Genomic DNA, 23669 nt, shown 5'->3' with positions numbered 1-23669 from the left:
TGGCAAACCATTGACACCCTGCGATGGGCATCGGACGGACCCTCGTGCTGGATCATACCGTTTAAATGCTGCTGTCAGGGATTGATAAGCAGTTACACAGCAGCTAGATATGATTGCTGCTGTTACAGGCAGATGCAGGCTGTATAACGCAGCCAGCACCCGTCATGCATGGTGTGGGGCAGCTGCAGGTAAGTTGAAGTCTTAGGCCACGGCCCCATTATCAGTATTCGGTCAGTATTTTTTCTCAGTAGTGGGAGCCCAAACCAGGAGTGGGTGATAAATGCAGAATTGGTGACTTGTTTCTATTCTACCTTTTCTCTGATTGTTCCTCACCTGGTTTTGGCTCCCACTCCTGAGAAAAAATACTGACCGATTACTGATAGTGGGGCCGTGGCTTTACTGCCAGGTTTCTCCACTGATTACAGCAGATCCCTCAGGATCCCGGCAGGAGGACAGAAAAAAGGGGGTTGGTCCAAAGTGGAGACCCCCTTTAGCACTGACTTTTTGACCCTTCAAAGCCAGATTGCATAATATCCTAAATAGCCACGATATCATCAGAGGACACCAACCTCTGTAGGACACATCAGCTGGACATCCTCTGTAAAGTCCAAAGTGTCCGTCTTCTGGCCAAGGGGTTGAAGCTGAGAAATAAACACAAAAATCACAAAGGATCAGTACAAGGAATGAAGCGTGAACTGTATGAACTTTGCCACAAAGAGAGTAAAGATTCATTAATGTCACTACCTGGAAACCATCAGCAAGCAGGCAACTACTGCTGACAGTTCCGATTAGAACTTTATTTTTATTGCAGTTAGCGCTCATGTTCCTTCAGGCCGCCTTCACATACAAACTTTTTTTTTTCCTGTGCTTTAAAAAGTTTTGCGAAAAAAACCTAAGCATTTTTTTTTTTAAATTTCTGTTCAAAATCTTACTGGAAAAAAAAACTATACTTAAAAAAATAAGACTGACCCCCAAAAATACAAAAAAAAGCACCATAAACCAAAAAGTTACACACTTTCACACTAAATCAAACTGGAGTAATGTGAACTGAAAAATGTGAAAAATGCTAATAAAAATTAAAAATCAGCGAATGATACAAAGGTACACAAAGTGTGGCCAATGTAAGTATCATCACGTGACACTGCTCAAATAAATGCCATCGTATAAATCATGGCCACGTCAGGTCCACCAACACAGCAGCTGCTGTTCGTAACAGGGCTACTCTCTGGCTAAAAAAATGACATAGAAAACACTTAACATTACATTATTAGATCCATCAACAGCAGCTTGTGGACATTTTTCAGTGGGTATAAATTAACTGTAACTAAAAAGTAAGTAAAATACCAATAAAGATAAAAAAAGATCTGAATAGTAGAAGATGAATATTGTAGCATATATATATATATATATATATATATATATATATATACATAAAATCAAATATACTCTAATATTAATATAAAAAAGAAACAGTTCTTAATAAAATATCAGATCCATCAACAGCAGCGTGAGGACATTTTCTATTAAGTAATAATTACAAAGTCGGTGAAATAAGCTAGAAAAATAATAAAATTCTTAATGGTAGAAAGTGAATGTTGTAAATTAAAAGACAAAAAAAATACTCTAATATTAAAAGTCTCTTTTGAATTATTTTATCAGATCCATCAACAGCAGCTTTTGAATAGTTTCCAGTTGGAAAGAAAATAACTGAAAAGTCAGTGCAATAAGCGATAAAGATCTGAATGGTGAAAAGTAATTGTTGTAAAATATATGAAAAATGTAAAAATACTATAATGTTAGGAGCTTCTTTTTAATTATTATGTTGGATCCATCAACAGCAGTTTGTGGGCATTTTCTACTTTTGTACAAATTAACCGAAAAGTCAATACTGAATGGTGGAAAGTGATTGTTGAAAAATATATAAATGAAATAGGAACACAAATTCTTGAATATCAGATCCATCAACAGCAGCTTATATTTTCCAGTAAGTATAAGTAAATTGAAAAGTGAAAGCAGCTGTAAATATAATATAGCCCTAAATGGTGGAAAATGAATGATGAAAAATTCAAAAATGCAACGAATATAATAGTTAAATAGAAACACATAATATGAATACTAGATCCATCAACAGCAGCTTATAGACATTTCCAGTTGGAAAAATTAAAATGAAAAGTCAGCAAAAAAGTTATAAAAGACTTGAAATGTGTAAAGTGAATGATGTAAAATACATAAGTGACTTTACCATGTTGTTCCAGAGCATTCTTGCTAGCTGAGAATGAGCCTTCTGGCTAAGATGGAAACAGTCAGGAGCCAGATAGGAAACATCAGGTTCTCCGGTCTAAAAAATATGGAAATCACAATGAAGACTAATTAATATGAGCTGAATTATCTTAATATAATCACTTTGAGAGGGGAAAGACGGCAGAGATGGCGCCTCCTAGTGCACAGCTTTCTCCTCTACACCCCCCATATGAGGATTTTCTTACAGCTTAATAAGCATCTGCTCTGCTGCTGAGTGACAGCTGCTCCATCCCATCACCGGATACACAGGTCAGAGCTGGAGCAGCAGCAGCGTTCATCTGATTAGCTGCAGAGGAGCCTCTTGTGAAAAGAGCAGTGTGGCACTGTAAAGCAAGGAGAATCGCCAACATATACAAAAGACTCCAATACATAGATTCACGAGTTGTTATTCTAATAGAAAATAAAGGGGATAACATTCGGTCTAAACACGTACTGGGAGATGTGGAATTTTTGGCTGCCGGAAAAACGGCTGGAGAACCACAGTGAAGTCTTCTCTGGTGTCGTATCTTCCAGAATTAACGAAATCTCGAAGACTGAGCTGAAAAGGGAAGAAAGCGTGAATAATGAGGAAAGTGTCGAGACTGAAAGGTCATGGTCACATGTCACTGGTATGATGAGGATTTAGGCTCCGATTGTTCCAGAAATCTTTTTCAAACTATGTTAGTATCAGGGTACACTATGTATCACTGACACTGTATCTTAGTATTGGGGTACACTATGTATCACTGACACTGCATCTTAGTATTGCGGTACACTATGCATCACTGTGACTCTATATCTTAGTATTGGGGTACACTATGTATCACTGACACTGTATCTTAGTATTGGGGTACACTATGTATCACTGACACTGCATCTTAGTATTGGGGTACACTATGTATCACTGACACTGTATCTTAGTATTGCGGTACACTATGTATCACTGACACTATATCTTAGTATTGGGGTACACTATGTATCACTGTGACACTGTATCTTAGTATTGCGGTACACTATGTATCACTGACACTGTATCTTAGTATTGGGGTACACTATGTATCACTGACACTGTATCTTAGTATTGGGGTACAATATGCATCACTGACATTGTATCTTAGTATTGGGGTACACTATATATCAGTGACACTGTATCTTAGTATTGCGGTACACTATGCATCACTGACACTGTATCTTAGTATTGGGGTACACTATGTATCACTGACACTGTATCTTAGTATTGGGGTACACTATGTATCACTGACACTGTATCTTAGTATTGCGGTACACTATGCATCACTGTGACTCTAAATCTTAGTAATGGGGTACACTAGGTATCACTGTGACTCTATATCTTAGTATTGCGGTACACTATGTATCACTGACACTGTATCATAGTATTGGGGTACACTATGTATCACTGACACTGTATCTTAGTATTGGGGTACACTATGTATCACTGTGACACTATCTTAGTATTGGGGTAAACTATGTATCACTGACTCTATATCTTAGTATTGGGGTACACTATGCATCACTGTGACTCTATATCTTAGTATTGGGGTACACTATGTATCACTGACACTGTATCTTAGTATTGGGGTACACTATGTATCACTGACACTGTATCTTAGTATTGGGGTACACTATGTATCACTGACACTGTATCTTAGTATTGGGGTACACTATGTATCACTGACACTGCATCTTAGTATTGGGGTACACTATGTATCACTGTGACACTGTATTTTAGTATTGCGTTACACTATGTATCACTGACACTGTATCTTAGTATTGGGGTACACTATGTATCACTGACACTATATCTTAGTATTGCGGTACACTATGTATCACTGACACTATATCTTAGTATTGCGGTACACTATGTATCACTGTGACACTGTATCTTAGTATTGGGGTACACTATGTATCACTGACACTGTATCTTAGTATTGGGGTACACTATGTAATACTGACACTATATCTTAGTATTGCGGTACACTATGTATCACTGACACTATATCTTAGTATTGCGGTACACTATGTATCACTGTGACACTGTATCTTAGTATTGGGGTACACTATGTATCACTGTGACACTGTATCTTAGTATTGCGGTACACTATGTATCACTGACACTGTATCTTAGTATTGGGGTACACTATGTATCACTGTGACACTGTATCTTAGTATTGGGGTACACTACGTATCACTGTGACATTGTATCTTAGTATTGGGGTACACTGTGTATCACTGTGACACTATATCTTAGTATTGGGGTACACTATGTATCACTGTGACACTGTATCTTAGTATTGGGGTACACTATGTATCACTGTGACACTGTATCTTAGTATTGGGGTAAACTATGTATCACTGACTCTATATCTTAGTATTGGGGTACACTATGTATCACTGTGACACTGTATCTTAGTATTGCGGTACACTATGCATCACTGTGACTATATCTTAGTATTGGGGTACACTATGTATCACTGACACTGTATCTTAGTATTGGGGTACACTATGTATCACTGACACTGTATCTTAGTATTGGGGTACACTATGTATCACTGACACTGTATCTTAGTATTGGGGTACACTATGTATCACTGACACTGCATCTTAGTATTGGGGTACACTATGTATCACTGTGACACTGTATCTTAGTATTGCGTTACACTATGTATCACTGACACTGTATCTTAGTATTGGGGTACACTATGTATCACTGACACTATATCTTAGTATTGCGGTACACTATGTATCACTGACACTATATCTTAGTATTGCGGTACACTATGTATCACTGTGACACTGTATCTTAGTATTGGGGTACACTATGTATCACTGACACTGTATCTTAGTATTGGGGTACACTATGTAATACTGACACTATATCTTAGTATTGCGGTACACTATGTATCACTGACCCTATATCTTAGTATTGCGGTACACTATGTATCACTGTGACACTGTATCTTAGTATTGGGGTACACTATGTATCACTGTGACACTGTATCTTAGTATTGCGGTACACTATGTATCACTGACACTGTATCTTAGTATTGGGGTACACTATGTATCACTGACACTATATCTTAGTATTGCGGTACACTATGTATCACTGACACTATATCTTAGTATTGTGGTACACTATGTATCACTGACACTGTATCTTACTATTAGGGTATACTATGTATCTCTGTGACACTATATCTTAGTATTGGGGTACACTATGTATATCTGTGACACTATATCTTAGTATTGGGGTACACTATGTATCACTGACACTATATCTTAGCATTGGGGTACACTATGTATCTCTGTGACACTATATCTTAGTATTGCGGTACACTATGTATCTCTGTGACACTATATCTTAGTATTGGGGTACACTATGTATCACTGTGACACTATATCTTAGTATTGGGGTACACTATGTATCTCTGTGACACTATATCTTAGTATTGGGGTACACTATGTATCACTGTGACACTATATCTTAGTATTGGGGTACACTATGTATCACTGTGACACTGTATCTTAGTATTGGGGTACACTATGTATCACTGACACTATATCTTAGTATTGCGGTACACTATGTATCACTGACACTATATCTTAGTATTGGGGTACACTATGTATCTCTGTGACACTATATCTTAGTATTGGGGTACACTATGTATCACTGACACTATATCTTAGTATTGCGGTACACTATGTATCACTGACACTGTATCTTAGTATTGGGGTACACTATGTATCACTGTGCCTCTATGTCTTAGTATTGGGGTACACTATGTATCACTGTGACTCTATATCTTAGCATTGGGGTACACTATGTATCACTGTGACTCTATATCTTAGTATTGGGGTACACTATGTATCACTGACACTGTATCTTACTATTGGGGTACACTATGTATCACTGACACTGTATCTTAGTATTGGGGTACACTATGTATCACTGACACTGTATCTTAGTATTGGGGTATACTATGTATCACTGTGACACTATATCTTAGTATTGGTGTACACTATGTATCTCTGTGACACTATATCTTAGTATTGGGGTACACTATGTATCACTGACACTATATCTTAGTATTGGGGTACACTATGTTTCACTGACACTGTATCTTAGTATTGGGGTACACTATGTATCACTGTGCCTCTATGTCTTAGTATTGGGGTACACTATGTATCACTGTGACTCTATATCTTAGCATTGGGGTACACTATGTATCACTGTGACTCTATATCTTAGTATTGGGGTACACTATGTATCACTGACACTGTATCTTACTATTGGGGTACACTATGTATCACTGACACTGTATCTTAGTATTGGGGTACACTATGTATCACTGACACTGTATCTTAGTATTGGGGTACACTATGTATCAGTGACACTGTATCTTAGTATTGCGGTACACTATGTATCACTGACACTGTATCTTAGTATTGCGGTACACTATGCATCACTGACACTGTATCTTAGTATTGGGGTACACTATGTATCAGTGACACTATCTTAGTATTGGGGTACACTATGTATCACTGACACTGTATCTTAGTATTGGGGTACACTATGTATCACTGACACTGTATCTTAGTATTGCGGTACAATATGCATCACTGACACTGTATCTTAGTATTGGGGTACACTATATATCAGTGACACTGTATCTTAGTATTGCGGTACCCTATGCATCACTGACACTGTATCTTAGTATTGGGGTACACTATGTATCACTGACACTGTATCTTAGTATTGGGGTACACTATGTATCAATGACACTGTATCTTAGTATTGGGGTACACTATGTATCACTGACACTGTATCTTAGTATTGCGGTACACTATGCATCACTGTGACTCTATATCTTAGTATTGGGGTACACTAGGTATCACTGTGACTCTATATCTTAGTATTGCGGTACACTATGCATCACTGACACTGTATCATAGTATTGGGCTACACTATGTATCACTGACACTGTATCTTAGTATTGGGGTACACTATGTATCACTGTGACACTGTATCTTAGTATTGGGGTAAACTATGTATCACTGACTCTATATCTTAGTATTGGGGTACACTATGTATCACTGACACTGTATCTTAGTATTGCGGTAAACTATGCATCACTGTGACTCTATATCTTAGTATTGGGGTACACTATGTATCACTGACACTGTATCTTAGTATTGGGGTACACTATGTATCACTGACACTGTATGTTAGTATTGGGGTACACTATGTATTACTGTGACTCTATATCTTAGTATTGGGGTACACTATGTATCACTGACACTATATCTTAGTATTGGGGTACACTATGTATCACTGTGATTCTATATCTTAGCATTGGGGTACACTATGTATCACTGTGACTCTATATCTTAGTATTGGGGTACACTATGTATCACTGACACTGTATCTTACTATTGGGGTACACTATGTATCACTGACACTGTATCTTAGCATTGCGGTACACTATGTATCACTGACACTGTATCTTAGTATTGCGGTACACTATGCATCACTGACACTGTATCTTAGTATTGGGGTACACTATGTATCCGTGACACTGTATCTTAGTATTGGGGTACACTATGTATCTCTGTGACACTGTGTCTTAGTATTGGGGTACACTATGTATCACTGTGACACTATATCTTAGTATTGGTGTACACTATGTATCTCTGTGACACTATATCTTAGTATTGGGGTACACTATGTATCTCTGTGACACTATATCTTAGTATTGGGGTACACTATGTATCTCTGTGACACTGTATCTTAGTATTGGGTTACACTATGTATCACTGACACTATATCTTAGTATTGCGGTACACTATGTATCACTGACACTGTATCTTAGTATTGGGGTACACTATGTATCACTGTGCCTCTATGTCTTAGTATTGGGGTACACTATGTATCACTGTGACTCTATATCTTAGCATTGGGGTACACTATGTATCACTGACACTGTATCTTACTATTGGGGTACACTATGTATCACTGACACTGTATCTTAGTATTGGGGTACACTATGTATCACTGACACTGTATCTTAGTATTGGGGTATACTATGTATCACTGTGACACTATATCTTAGTATTGGTGTACACTATGTATCTCTGTGACACTATATCTTAGTATTGGAGTACACTATGTATCACTGACACTATATCTTAGTATTGGGGTACACTATGTATCACTGTGCCTCTATGTCTTAGTATTGGGGTACACTATGTATCACTGTGATTCTATATCTTAGCATTGGGGTACACTATGTATCACTGTGACTCTATATCTTAGTATTGGGGTACACTATGTATCACTGACACTGTATCTTACTATTGGGGTACACTATGTATCACTGACACTGTATCTTAGTATTGGGATACACTATGTATCACTGACACTGTATCTTAGTATTGGGGTACACTATGTATCAGTGACACTGTATCTTAGTATTGCGGTACACTATGTATCACTGACACTGTATCTTAGTATTGCGGTACACTATGCATCACTGACACTGTATCTTAGTATTGGGGTACACTATGTATCAGTTACACTGTATCTTAGTATTGGGGTACACTATGTATCACTGACACTGTATCTTAGTATTGGGGTACACTATGTATCACTGACACTGTATCTTAGTATTGCGGTACACTATGCATCACTGACACTGTATCTTAGTATTGGGGTACACTATATATCAGTGACACTGTATCTTAGTATTGCGGTACACTATGCATCACTGACACTGTATCTTAGTATTGGGGTACACTATGTATCACTGACACTGTATCTTAGTATTGGGGTACACTATGTATCACTGACACTGTATCTTAGTATTGGGGTACACTATGTATCACTGACACTGTATTTTAGTATTGCGGTACACTATGCATCACTGTGACTCTATATATTAGTATTGGGGTACACTAGGTATCACTGTGACTCTATACCTTAGTATTGGGGTACACTATGTATCACTGACACTGTATCTTAGTATTGGGGTACACTATGCATCACTGTGACTCTATATCTTAGTATTGGGGTACACTAGGTTTCACTGTGACTCTATATCTTAGTATTGGGGTACACTAGGTATCACTGACACTGTATCTTAGTATTGGGGTACACTATGTATCACTGTGACTCTATATCTTAGCATTGGGGTACACTATGTATCACTGTGACTCTATATCTTAGTATTGCGGTACACTATGTATCACTGACACTGTATCATAGTATTGGGGTACACTATGTATCACTGACACTGTATCTTAGTATTGGGGTACACTATGTATCACTGTGACACTGTATCTTAGTATTGGGGTACACTATGTATCACTGACTCTATATCTTAGTATTGGGGTACACTATGTATCACTGACACTGTATCTTAGTATTGCGGTACACTATGCATCACTGTGACTCTATATCTTAGTATTGGGGTACAGTATGTATCACTGACACTGTATCTAAGTATTGGGGTACACTATGTATCACTGACAATGTATGTTAGTATTGAGGTACACTATGTATTACTGTGACTCTATATCTTAGTATTGGGGTACACTATGTATCACTGACACCATATCTTAGTATTGGGGTACACTATGTATCACTGTGATTCTATATCTTAGCATTGGGGTACACTATGTATCACTGTGACTCTATATCTTAGTATTGGGGTACACTATGTATCCCTGACACTGTATCTTACTATTGGGGTACACTATGTATCACTGACACTGTATCTTACTATTGGGGTACACTATGTATCACTGACACTGTATCTTAGTATTGGGGTACACTATGTATCAGTGACACTGTATCTTAGCATTGCGGTACACTATGTATCACTGACACTGTATCTTAGTATTGCGGTACACTATGCATCACTGACACTGTATCTTAGTATTGGGGTACACTATGTATCAGTGACACTGTATCTTAGTATTGGGGTACACTATGTATCTCTGTGACACTATCTTAGTATTGGGGTACACTATGTATCACTGACACTATCTTAGTATTGGGGTACACTAGGTATCACTGACACTGTATCTTAGTATTGGGGTACACTATGTATAACTGTGACTCTATATCTTAGCATTGGGGTACACTATGTATCACTGTGACTCTATATCTTAGTATTGGGGTACACTATGTATCACTGTGACACTGTATCTTACTATTGGGGTACACTATGTATCACTGACTCTATATCTTAGTATTGGGGTACACTATGTATCACTGACACTGTATCTTAGTATTGCGGTACACTATGCATCACTGACACTGTATCTTAGTATTGGGGTACTCTATGTATCACTGTGACTCTATATCTTAGTATTGGGGTACACTATGTATCACTAACACTGTATCTTAGTATTGGGGTACACTATGTATCACTGTGACTCTATATCTTAGTATTGGGGTACACTATGTATCACTGACACTATATCTTAGTATTGGGGTACACTATGTATCACTGTGACTCTATATCTTAGCATTGGGGTACACTATGTATCACTGTGACTCTATATCTTAGTATTGGGGTACACTATGTATCACTGACACTATCTTACTATTGGGGTACACTATGTATCACTGACACTGTATCTTACTATTGGGGTACACTATGTATCACTGACACTGTATCTTAGTATTGGGGTAAACTATGTATCACTGTGAATCTATATCTTAGCATTGGGGTACACTATGTATCACTGTGACTCTATATCTTAGTATTGCGGTACACTATGTATCACTGACACTGTATCATAGTATTGGGGTACACTATGTATCACTGACACTGTATCTTAGTATTGGGGTACACTATGTATCACTGACACTGTATCTTAGTATTGCGGTACACTATGCATCACTGACACTGTATCTTAGTATTGGGGTACACTATATATCAGTGACACTGTATCTTAGTATTGCGGTACACTATGCATCACTGACACTGTATCTTAGTATTGGGGTACACTATGTATCACTGACACTGTATCTTAGTATTGGGGTACACTATGTATCACTGACACTGTATCTTAGTATTGGGGTACACTATGTATCACTGACACTGTATTTTAGTATTGCGGTACACTATGCATCACTGTGACTCTATATCTTAGTATTGGGGTACACTAGGTATCACTGTGACTCTATACCTTAGTATTGGGGTACACTATGTATCACTGACACTGTATCTTAGTATTGGGGTACACTATGCATCACTGTGACTCTATATCTTAGTATTGGGGTACACTAGGTATCACTGTGACTCTATATCTTAGTATTGGGGTACACTAGGTATCACTGACACTGTATCTTAGTATTGGGGTACACTATGTATCACTGTGACTCTATATCTTAGCATTGGGGTACACTATGTATCACTGTGACTCTATATCTTAGTATTGCGGTACACTATGTATCACTGACACTGTATCATAGTATTGGGGTACACTATGTATCACTGACACTGTATCTTAGTATTGGGGTACACTATGTATCACTGTGACACTGTATCTTAGTATTGGGGTACACTATGTATCACTGACTCTATATCTTAGTATTGGGGTACACTATGTATCACTGACACTGTATCTTAGTATTGCGGTACACTATGCATCACTGTGACTCTATATCTTAGTATTGGGGTACAGTATGTATCACTGACACTGTATCTAAGTATTGGGGTACACTATGTATCACTGACAATGTATGTTAGTATTGAGGTACACTATGTATTACTGTGACTCTATATCTTAGTATTGGGGTACACTATGTATCACTGACACTATATCTTAGTATTGGGGTACACTATGTATCACTGTGATTCTATATCTTAGCATTGGGGTACACTATGTATCACTGTGACTCTATATCTTAGTATTGGGGTACACTATGTATCCCTGACACTGTATCTTACTATTGGGGTACACTATGTATCACTGACACTGTATCTTACTATTGGGGTACACTATGTATCACTGACACTGTATCTTAGTATTGGGGTACACTATGTATCAGTGACACTGTATCTTAGCATTGTGGTACACTATGTATCACTGACACTGTATCTTAGTATTGCGGTACACTATGCATCACTGACACTGTATCTTAGTATTGGGGTACACTATGTATCAGTGACACTGTATCTTAGTATTGGGGTACACTATGTATCTCTGTGACACTATCTTAGTATTGGGGTACACTATGTATCACTGACACTATCTTAGTATTGGGGTACACTAGGTATCACTGACACTGTATCTTAGTATTGGGGTACACTATGTATAACTGTGACTCTATATCTTAGCATTGGGGTACACTATGTATCACTGTGACTCTATATCTTAGTATTGGGGTACACTATGTATCACTGTGACACTGTATCTTACTATTGGGGTACACTATGTATCACTGACTCTATATCTTAGTATTAGGGTGCACTATGTATCACTGTGACTCTATATCTTAGTATTGGGGTACACTATGTATCACTGTGACACTGTATCTTACTATTGGGGTACACTATGTATCACTGACTCTATATCTTAGTATTGGGGTACACTATGCATCACTGACACTGTATCTTAGTATTGGGGTACTCTATGTATCACTGTGACTCTATATCTTAGTATTGGGGTACACTATGTATCACTAACACTGTATCTTAGTATTGGGGTACACTATGTATCACTGTGACTCTATATCTTAGTATTGGGGTACACTATGTATCACTGACACTATATCTTAGTATTGGGGTACACTATGTATCACTGTGACTCTATATCTTAGCATTGGGGTACACTATGTATCACTGTGACTCTATATCTTAGTATTGGGGTACACTATGTATCACTGACACTATCTTACTATTGGGGTACACTATGTATCACTGACACTGTATCTTACTATTGGGGTACACTATGTATCACTGACACTGTATCTTAGTATTGGGGTAAACTATGTATCACTGTGAATCTATATCTTAGCATTGGGGTACACTATGTATCACTGTGACTCTATATCTTAGTATTGCGGTACACTATGTATCACTGACACTGTATCATAGTATTGGGGTACACTATGTATCACTGACACTGTATCTTAGTATTGGGGTACACTATGTATCACTGTGACACTGTATCTTAGTATTGGGGTAAACTTTGTATCACTGACTCTATATCTTAGTATTGGGGTACACTATGTATCACTGACACTGTATCTTAGTATTGCGGTACACTATGCATCACTGTGACTCTATATCTTAGTATTGGGGTACACTATGTATCACTGACACTGTATCTTAGTATTGGGGTACACTATGTATCACTGACACTGTATGTTAGTATTGGGGTACACTGTATTACTGTGACTCTATATCTTAGTATTGGGGTACACTATGTATCACTGACACTATATCTTAGTATTGGGGTACACTATGTATCACTGTGACACTGTATCTTAGTATTGGGGTACACTACGTATCACTGTGACATTGTATCTTAGTATTGGGGTACACTGTGTATCACTGTGACATTATATCTTAGTATTGTGATACACTATGTATCACTGTGACACTGTATCTTAGTATTGGGGTACACTATGTATCACTGTGACACTGTATCTTAGTATTGGGGTACACTGTGTATCACTGTGACACTGTATCTTAGTATTGGGGTGCACTATGTATCACTGTGATACTGTATCTTAGTATTGGGTTACACAATGTATCACTGCGACTCTACATCTTAGTATTGGGGTACACTATGTATCACTGTGACACTGTATCTTAGTATTGGGGTACACTATGTATCACTGTGACTCTACATCTTAGTATTGGGGTACACTACGTATCACTGTGACATTGTATCTTAGTATTGGGGTACACTATGTATCACTGTGACACTGTATCTTAGTATTGGGGTACACTATGTATCACTGTGACACTGTATCTTAGTATTGGGGTACCCTATGTATCACTGTGACACTGTATCTTAGTATTGGGGTACACTACGTATCACTGTGACATTATATCTTAGTATTGGGGTACACTGTGTATCACTGTGACACTATATCTTAGTATTGGGGTACACTATGTATCACTGTGATACTGTATCTTAGTATTGGGGTATACTGTGTATCACTGTGACTCTATATCTTAATATTGGGGTACACTGTGTATCACTGTGACACTATATCTTAGTATTGGGGTACACTATGTATCACTGTGACTCTATATCTTAATATTGGGGTACACTGTATCACTGTGACACTATATCTTAGTATTGGTGTACACTATGTATCTCTGTGACACTATATCTTAGTATTGGGGTACACTATGTATCACTGTGACTCTATATCTTAGTATTGGGGTGCACTATGTATCACTGTGACTCTATATCTTAGTATTGGGGTACACTATATATCACTGCGACTCTACATCTTAGTATTGGGGTATACTATGTATCACTGTGACACTGTATCTTAGTATTGGGGTACACTATGTATCACTGTGACACTATATCTTAGTATTGGTGTACACTATCTCTGTGACACTATATCTTAGTATTGGGGTACACTATATATCACTGCGACTCTACATCTTAGTATTGGGGCACACTATGTATCACTGTGACACTGTCTTAGTATTGCGGTACACTGTGTATCACTGTGACACTGTATCTTAGTATTGGGGTACACTACGTATCACTGTGACATTGTATCTTAGTATGGGGTACACTGTGTATCACTGTGACCCTATATCTTAGTATTGGGGTACACTATGTATCACTGACACTGTATCTTAGTATTGGGGTACACTATCTATCACTGTGACTCTATATATTTGTATTGGGGTACACTATGTATCACTGTGACACTGTATCTTAGTATTGGGGTACACTATGTATCACTGTGACATTGTATCTTAGTATTGGGGTACACTGTGTATCACTGTGACCCTATATCTTAGTATTGGGGTACACTATGTATCACTGACACTGTATCTTAGTATTGGTGTACACTATCTATCACTGTGACTCTATATATTTGTATTGGGGTACACTATGTATCACTGTGACACTGCATCTTAGTATTGGGGTACACTGTATCACTGTAACACTGTATCTTAGTATTGGGGTACACTTTGTATCACTGTGACTCTATATCCTAGTATTGGGGTACACTATGTATCACTGTGACACTGTATCTTTGTATTGGGGTACACTATGTATCACTGTGACACTGTATCTTAGTATTGGGGTACACTATGTATCACTGTGACACTATATCTTAGTATTGGGGTACACTATGTATCACTGTGACACTGTATCTTAGTATTGGGGTACACTATGTATCACTATGACTCTATATCTTAGTATTGGGGTACACTATGTATCACTGTGACACTATATCTTTGTATTGGGGTACACTATGTATCACTGTGACACTATTTTAGCATTGGAGTACGCTATGTATCACTGACACTGTATCTTAGTATTGGGGTACACTATGTATCACTATGACTCTATATCTTAGTATTGGGGTACACTATGTATCACTGTGACACTGTATCTTAGTATTGGGGTACACTATGTATCACTATGACTCTACATCTTAGTATTGGGGTACACTAAGTATCACTGTGACACTATATCTTAGTATTGGGGTACACTATGTATCACTGTGACACTGTATCTTAGTATTGGGGTACACTATGTATCACTGTGACACTGTATCTTAGTATTGGGGTACACTATGTATCACTGTGACACTGTATCTTAGTATTGGGGTACACTGTGTATCACTGTGACACTATATTTTAGTATTGGGGTACACTATGTATCACTGTGACACTATCTTAGTATTGGGGTACACTTTGTATCACTGTGACTCTGTATCTTAGTTATTGGGGTACACTATGTATCATTTTGACTCTTTTTCTTAGTATTGGGGTACACTGTGTATCACTGTGACACTATATCTTAGTATTGGGGTACACTTTGTATCACTGTGACTCTGTATCTTAGTTATTGGGGTACACTATGTATCATTTTGACTCTTTTTCTTAGTATTGGGGTACACTATGTATCACTGTGACACTATATCTTTGTATTGAGGTACACGATGTATCACTGTGACACTGTATCTTAGTATTGGGGTACACTATGTATCACTGTGACTCTCTTTCTTAGTATTGGGGTACACTATGTATCACTGTGACTCTGTATAATAGTATTGGAGTACTGCCTTTTTCTTAGAACTTTGCATTCTGTTGTTCCTCTGTTATTCCTCCTGGAAATGTATTCATTAATTAGCCAGTGGCATCGGCTTTCCTCTAGTCAATGTGTGTGAATGGACTAGGGAAATGGCATTATCCAGTATTCGCTTTATTCTCACATTTCCAGGAGGAGCAACAGAGGAACAGCTCAAAGCAGAGTTTTATGAAAAGATGCTCCAGAATTACTTTCTTGGGGAATAGGAGTATTTCGGATGCCCTCTGTGGCATTAATACGGTACCTGATAGGCTTCGTTCATGTTCTCTATGAATTCAAACTCCTGAGAATTGGCCAGGGCGCTCAGCAGACAGGGGCACATCATGCTGTGGAGAGAGGGGCAGCACGCGTCACACACTCGCAGCTGTATGGACTAACGCTGATATTTATCTTCTTCTATAATACCGTGTATGAACACAACCTAAAATGAAACGTGCCCACCCCTGCTACAAGTGTGACTGCATCGCTCTTACACCTGTGCTAGACTGAGAGTTATATGATGAAATTCTGTCTGTGTGCAGCCACCACTAGAGGGAGCTCTAGAGCTTATCGTATACTTATACTGTATATTAATCGCTTTTTTCCCCCTTCTTCCAAGAGCCATAACTTTTTTATTTCTCCGTCCCCATAGCTGTATGATGGCTTGTTTTTTGCAGGACGAGTTGTAGTTTTGAATGACACCATTCATTTTACCAAATAATGTAGTGATAAAAGGGAAAACAATTTAAATGAGGTGAAATAGTGAAAAAAAAACCTCAGTTCTGCCACTGTTCGGTTGATCGACTTTGATATGGGCTTTCCTAGGAGCCACAAAAATAGTTTTTAGAAGAAATTTTGGGACAGAACACCCTATACGGAAAGTGTTACCTTGTGAGAAGCGTTGGGCATTTCACCCGGTTATCCAGCACAGCTTCTCTCAGTGGGATGATGTCCATCACCTCCACCAGGTTAACGAAAGCCTTGGGAACCTAAGGAAGGGAAATCCAAGACAGTCAGACAAGCGGCAGGTAAGACGCAATGTTGGGGAATGTTCAGATGATTCTTTATGTCGAGAAATTGAAAAAAAAATACATTAAAAGAAAAAGGCCGCATTTTTATGGCGTTTAAAGCTTTTTCTTTTAATAACAGTAATAAAAAGGTTTCTCTATCTTTTTTTCTCCGGGTCAGAGCAGTGATGGTGAGAACACATTTTTGTAGACTTTTTTTTTTTACTACTTAAATTTTTTTTCTTTTCTTTAAATAATTAGATTTGGTTGTGCGACCATTATTGAGACTGAAAATTTGTCATTTTTCTTTTATTAATGTGTGTTTTTTTCCTGCAGCGGCTGTAGTTTTCATGGTACTTGTTTGGGGTACGTATGATATGATTTTTTTTTTTATCTCTTTTTAGCCCATTTTTTTGACCAATGACCAGAAAAACAGAGATTCGGAATTTTTACGGAAAGTAATTACAAAACAACTTCTCTCCACAGTTTTAATACATTGGGGGCATTTTAAATAGTAGTGGACAACTTCTTTAAGTTGTAAAAAAAAGTTCGGAAATCTGTAAAAAAAAAAAAATGTTGCTTATGTCTCAATTTTCCGAGAGCTGTAACATTTTCAATTTTCGGGTGATGGGGCTGTGTGAGGGCTTATTTTTTGCCAAAAGCTGCGAACTGTGTGAAGAACCTGGCACCAAGTGGTTATTTCCCCTGCAGCGCCACCACAGGAGAAATGCGGCATCACGCAGATGATCTGATATCAACAAGCATCCTCTATAGTATCATTCATAGCCTGAATATTCCTGTGCTGACCGACCTGAGCATGCAGTATATCCAGGGCCCTCCGGATGTTGTTGGTGTAAGTCGCCGCTGAGAAGACGTTCTGAAGGGGGAACGAGAAAGATGCCACATTAGATGAGAAAAAGAGGTTGAGCACCGGAGAAGTGTTCACCAGCACTAGGAGACTCGCCCCCTGCTGAATGTTTCCATAGAAATAAAATGATGTCCTCTATGTATTAAAATAAACAAATTATCAACTTCTCTGTACATGGAGCCGATAAACGGACAATGGCTCCTCATTACTAATGCAAAGTGATCTCTGCTTCTTCCCTATAACATTTACCATCAAGGTTGACTTAGGTCTGTTCATCAGTCAAAAGCTCTCCAGACTCTTTTGTCCCCTGCAGACCCCTTTGTCCTCTCCAGACCCTTTTGTCCCCCCAGACCTCTCTGTCTCCTCCAAACACCTCTGTCCCCTCCACACTCCACTGTTCCCCTCCACACTCCTCCAGATCCCTCTATCCCCCCAGCCCACTCTCTTTCCCCCGACCCTTTTGTCCCCCCAGACCACTCTGTCCCCTCCAGACCCCTCTATCTCCCCTGCAGACCCCTTTGTCCTCTCCAGACCCTTTTTTCCCCTCCAGAGTCCTCTGTCCCCTCCAAACACCTCTGTCCCCTCCATACTTCACTGTCCCCCTCCAGACCCCTCTATCCCTCTCTCTATTTCCCCCGACCCCTTTGTTCCCTCAAACCACCCTGTCCCCTCCTGACCCCACTGGCCTAACCTGATCCCTTTGTCCCTCCCCCAGACCCCTCTGTTTATTCCAGACTTCTCTGCCCCCCCCCCAGAACTTTCTGTCTCTTCTCCATACCCTGTCTTTATCAGACTCCTCTGTTCCCCCAGAGTCCCCTGTACTCCCAGATAATTCTGTCCTTTCCAGACCCCTTTTGTCCTCTCCTGATCCCTTTGTCCCCCCCCCAGACCCCTCTGTTTATTCCAGACATCTCTGCCCCCCAGAGCCCTCTGTCTCTTCTCCATATCCTGTCTTTATCAGACTCCTCTGTTCCCCCAGAGTCCCCTGTACTCCCAGATCCTTCTGTCCTCTCTAGACCCCTTTTGTCCTCTCCTGATCCCTTTGTCCCCTCCAGACCCCTCTGTTTATTCCAGACCTCTCTGCCCCCCCAGAACCCTCTGTCTCTTCTCCATACCCTGTCGTTATCAGACTCCTCTGTTCCCCCAGAGTCCCCTGTACCCCCAGATCCTTCTGTCCTCTCTAGACCCCTTTTGTCCTCTCCTGATCCCTTTGTCCCCTCCAGACCCCTCTGTTTATTCCAGACTTCTCTGCCCCCCCCAGAACCCTCTGTCTCTTCCCCATACCCTGTCTTTATCAGACTCCTCTGTTCCCCCAGAGTCCCCTGTATCCCCAGATCCTTCTGTCCTCTCTAGACCCCTTTTGTCCTCTCCTGATCCCTTTGTCCCCTCCAGACCCCTCTGTTTATTCCAGACCTCTCTGCCCCCCCAGAACCCTCTGTCTCTTCTCCATACCCTGTCTTTATCAGACTCCTCTGTTCCCCCAGAGTCTCCTGTACCCCCAGATCCTTCTGTCCTCTCCAGACCCCTTTTGTCCTCTCCTGATCACCCCTCTGTTTACTCCAGCCTTCTCTGTCATCTCCAGAACCCTCTGCCCCCTCTCTATACCCTTTACCAGACTCCTCTATTCCCTCCAGACTTTTCTGTCCCTTTCCAGAACCCTTTGTTCCCTTCAGACCCCTCACTCTCCTCTAAACTCCAATGTCCTCCTGTCCTCCTCCTCCTCTTCAGATTCCACCTTCACCTCCCAGTCTCCTATGTCTTCTCCAGACCCTTTTGTCTCCTTTAGAAATCTCTGTCCCCTCCAGACTCCATTGTCTCCCCAGGCCGTTCTGCTTCCTACAAACCAGAGGATCGGGCATTAAAATTCAACAAGTCGGACCCTTCTCTTCCCTGATGTCTTTTGGGTGAGAGCTGAAGACCCCCATACATAATAGATGGTCGGTCAGTCCCGCTTGGGATGATCGTGTATGGGGCTTTTAGACCTCTAGTTTTAGAGGAACAGAAGGGGTGCAATCAACCAATTTAAGGGCCACAAACATACACAGTACCGGAATGTCGGACATTAATCATCTATCGCCCATTGTTACGCACTGCCGTCCTGCGCCCCCATTAAACCCTATCGGTTTTTCTCCTGCATCCTGACTTACGCTGTCGGTACAGGAGGCGCACAGGTCATTGGCCCCAACGAAAACTGTGATCACTTTCCAGTCCGCATTCATGTTAATTCTCTGCAAAACATTAATATTTTTTTTTATTCTTCATCCTCCTCATGATCTTACAGTTATTGTTTTTACATATTCAATTTTTCCCCTTTTTCTGCCCAAAACTTTTATGGGTAATTTCACCCAAAACTAAAGTTTCCATCTTGAAATGTCCAGGTCTCTAGTGAGGCTAGGCTATAAAGGGGCACTCCAGCCTCCAAAAATGATGACTTATCCACTAGATCAGTGGTGGGACCTCCTCCGATCACTCCGATCACTAGAACAGGAGATATACTGTATCTTTTGTCACTCACATAGACAATGTATGAAGTGGAGGTGCACAAGGCCGACCTGCGCTCCTCCCAGTGGAGGCTTTCCACAGCCCCATTTTTGGATTAAGTTGGGGGTCCCAGTTCTCCTTACCCCCAGTGATCAGTAAGTTATCTCCTGTCCAATGGATAGGGGTAACTTTCAATCTTGGGGAGACCTCCAGGCTGCCATATTGTGGACAGAAGCGCTCTTGTTCTGGCGATCACTGCCGATCTAACAATCATCATCAATCCTGTGGACAAGAGATCATTTTTGTAGGCCGGAGAACCCCTTTAATGGTGAATAGTTCCTTACTTCTTAGCAGGTAGAGTGATTTACTGAGGGATGGAAGCTCCTGTTTCTCCAGATCCCATGATTATATAATTCGGAAGGGGTAGGCGTTCAGGGATAAAAGTTAGCAAAGTTTTGAGTTTCTTTGGAGTTGCCTTTTAACATACATTTTATGCCCAAGATACACATGGCACTTATCTCTGAGATTATGCAGTAACGCACCTTGTCTGATTTCATCTGGTCCACCAGCGCCTGTGCCTGCGTGGGCATATCCCTGCAAAGCAAAAAGACATTTTACTATGAAGATATATTCTTAGCTCCCCCTCTGAGCGGACCCCGCTGCTCTATTCATTTTAATTGGAGTCTTGTAATACTATATGTCACCTCTAGTGGACGCTAACCTCTACTGGTGATACCGGCTGATCGGGGTATTCTGGAGAAAGGTCGTAGTTGGGCTTTCATTACTCAGGGAAAGGGTCTAGTTTGGATAGGAAGGTCACTTTTGTTCCCCTTTTCCCAGTAGTTGGCAGACGGTGGTACGTAACGAGAGGTAATGACGCCCGCGTGAGCTATTTTTGACTCGTAATAGAGGTAATGGTTATTTTACTACAGGCTGTAAAATGTATACACGTATTTATCTGGGGTATATATCAGTCTGCACCGGAGCAAAGTCCAGGACAGGACCCGAGGCACCAGGTCAGGACGAGCTGCATCATTAGGCACGTATAGGAAACGTTTTTAGCGCCGACCCAATATGGTTGAATGGGTTTGTGTACGTGCAGACATCGAGCATTTCTGGTGGCCTGCGTCTCATTTAAAACAACAGTAACCTCACTTGCTAGCAGGATACCCAGCACTTCCCAAGATCCAGGATAGACGACTCTTTAATTCCCAAACTTGGCACAATTTTTGCCGGTAGAAAGTTGGCAGAGGCCTTCCCCTACCGCAGCTTACTGTCACTCTTTGGCCTACCTCACTGCAAAAGGGCCCAGCTGTCCCCTTTAATTTTGCCCAAATCACCGTCCTCTAATTTGTCTTCTCAGCAACTATCCATGCATCCTCCCTCTGGTGTGACTCACCGAAAACCCAACTCTCACGGGCTCCTACTCGAGCATCTGTTTTGAAGTATTCAGTACAATGCCAGCAGCTTTCCTGGGAGGGGCCGAGACTTCAATCATCCCTGTCACCCCTTGGCTTCTCTGTATAGAGCTGCGTACACGTCCACTCTGGCTGGTGACCGTGAGCATGCTCCCTGGGCTAACAGTCTTGCTCTGGCTGCTGACTACGTGAGCATGCCCCCTGGGCTAACAGTCTTGCTCTGGCTGCTGACTGTGAGCAGGCTCCCTGGGCTAACAGTCTTGCTCTGGCTGGTGACTGTGAGCATGCTCCCTGGGCTAACAGTCTTCCTCTGGCTGGTGACTGTGAGCATGCTCCCTGGGCTAACAGTCTTGCTCTGGCTGCTGACTACGTGAGCATGCTCCCTGAGCTAACAGTCTTGCTCTGGCTGCTGACTATGTGAGCATGCTCCCTGGGCTAACAGTCTTGCTCTGGCTTTTGACTGTGAACAGGCTCCCTGGGCTAACAGTTTTGCTCTGGCTGGTGACTATGAGCATGCTCCCTGGGCTAATAGTCTTGCTCTGGCTGGTGACTGTGAGCATGCTCCCTGGGCTAACAGTCTTGCTCTGGCTGCTCACTATTTGAGCATGCTCCCTGGGCTAACAGTCTTGCTCTGGCTGCTGACTATGTGAGCATGCTCCCTGGACTAGCAGTCTTGATGTGGCTGCTGACTACGTGAGCATGCTCCCTGGGCTAACAGTCTTGCTCTGGCTGCTGACTACGTGAGCATGCTCCCTGGGCTAACAGTCTTGCTCTGGCTGCTGACTACATGAGCATGCTCCCTGGGCTAACAGTCTTGCTCTGGCTGCTGACTACGTGAGCATGCTCCCTGGGCTAACAGTCTTGCTCTGGCTGCTGACTACGTGAGCATGCCCCCTGGGCTAACAGTCTTGCTCTGGCTGCTGACTACGTGAGCATGCCCCCTGGGCTAACAGTCTTTCTCTGGCTGCTGACTATGTGAGCATGTTCCCTGGGCTAACAGTCTTGCTCTGGCTGGTAACTGTGAGCAGGCTCCCTGGGCTAACAGTCTTGCTCTGGCTGGTGACTGTGAGCATGCTCCCTGGGCCTACAGTCTTGCTCTGGCTGCTGACTACGTGAGCATGCTCCCTGGGCTAACAGTCTTGCTCTGGCTGCTGACTACATGAGCATGCTCCTTGGGCTAACAGTCTTGCTCTGGCTGCTGACTACGTGAGCATGCTCCCTGGGCTAACAGTCTTGCTCTGGCTGCTGACTATGTGAGCATGCTCCCTGGGCTAACAGCCTTGCTCTGGCTGCTGACTATGTGAG

General features: G+C 40.9%; 1 protein-coding gene across 1 annotated transcript in view; it reads right to left on the bottom strand.

Annotated features, from left to right (window-relative positions):
• The window catches only part of PLB1 (phospholipase B1), a 147350-nt gene that overhangs the window by 57915 nt on the left and 65766 nt on the right, over positions 1–23669 (bottom strand). The window contains exons 35-42 of the mRNA XM_073671780.1: positions 21489–21540; positions 20613–20693; positions 18409–18474; positions 17479–17579; positions 16856–16937; positions 2735–2839; positions 2243–2338; positions 570–641 (exon numbers count right to left, since the gene is read on the bottom strand). Coding sequence (XP_073527881.1) covers positions 570–641; positions 2243–2338; positions 2735–2839; positions 16856–16937; positions 17479–17579; positions 18409–18474; positions 20613–20693; positions 21489–21540 — 655 coding nt within the window. The remainder of the gene's footprint in view (positions 1–569; positions 642–2242; positions 2339–2734; positions 2840–16855; positions 16938–17478; positions 17580–18408; positions 18475–20612; positions 20694–21488; positions 21541–23669) is intronic.

This window comes from Phyllobates terribilis, unplaced genomic scaffold (genome assembly GCF_046119375.1).
Source record: "Phyllobates terribilis strain yellow unplaced genomic scaffold, ASM4611937v1 Scaffold_3__8_contigs__length_932513732, whole genome shotgun sequence".
Taxonomy (NCBI): Eukaryota; Metazoa; Chordata; class Amphibia; order Anura; family Dendrobatidae; genus Phyllobates; species Phyllobates terribilis.
Note: the sequence above shows the minus strand (reverse complement) of the source record. Positions and strands in the feature narration are given on the sequence as shown.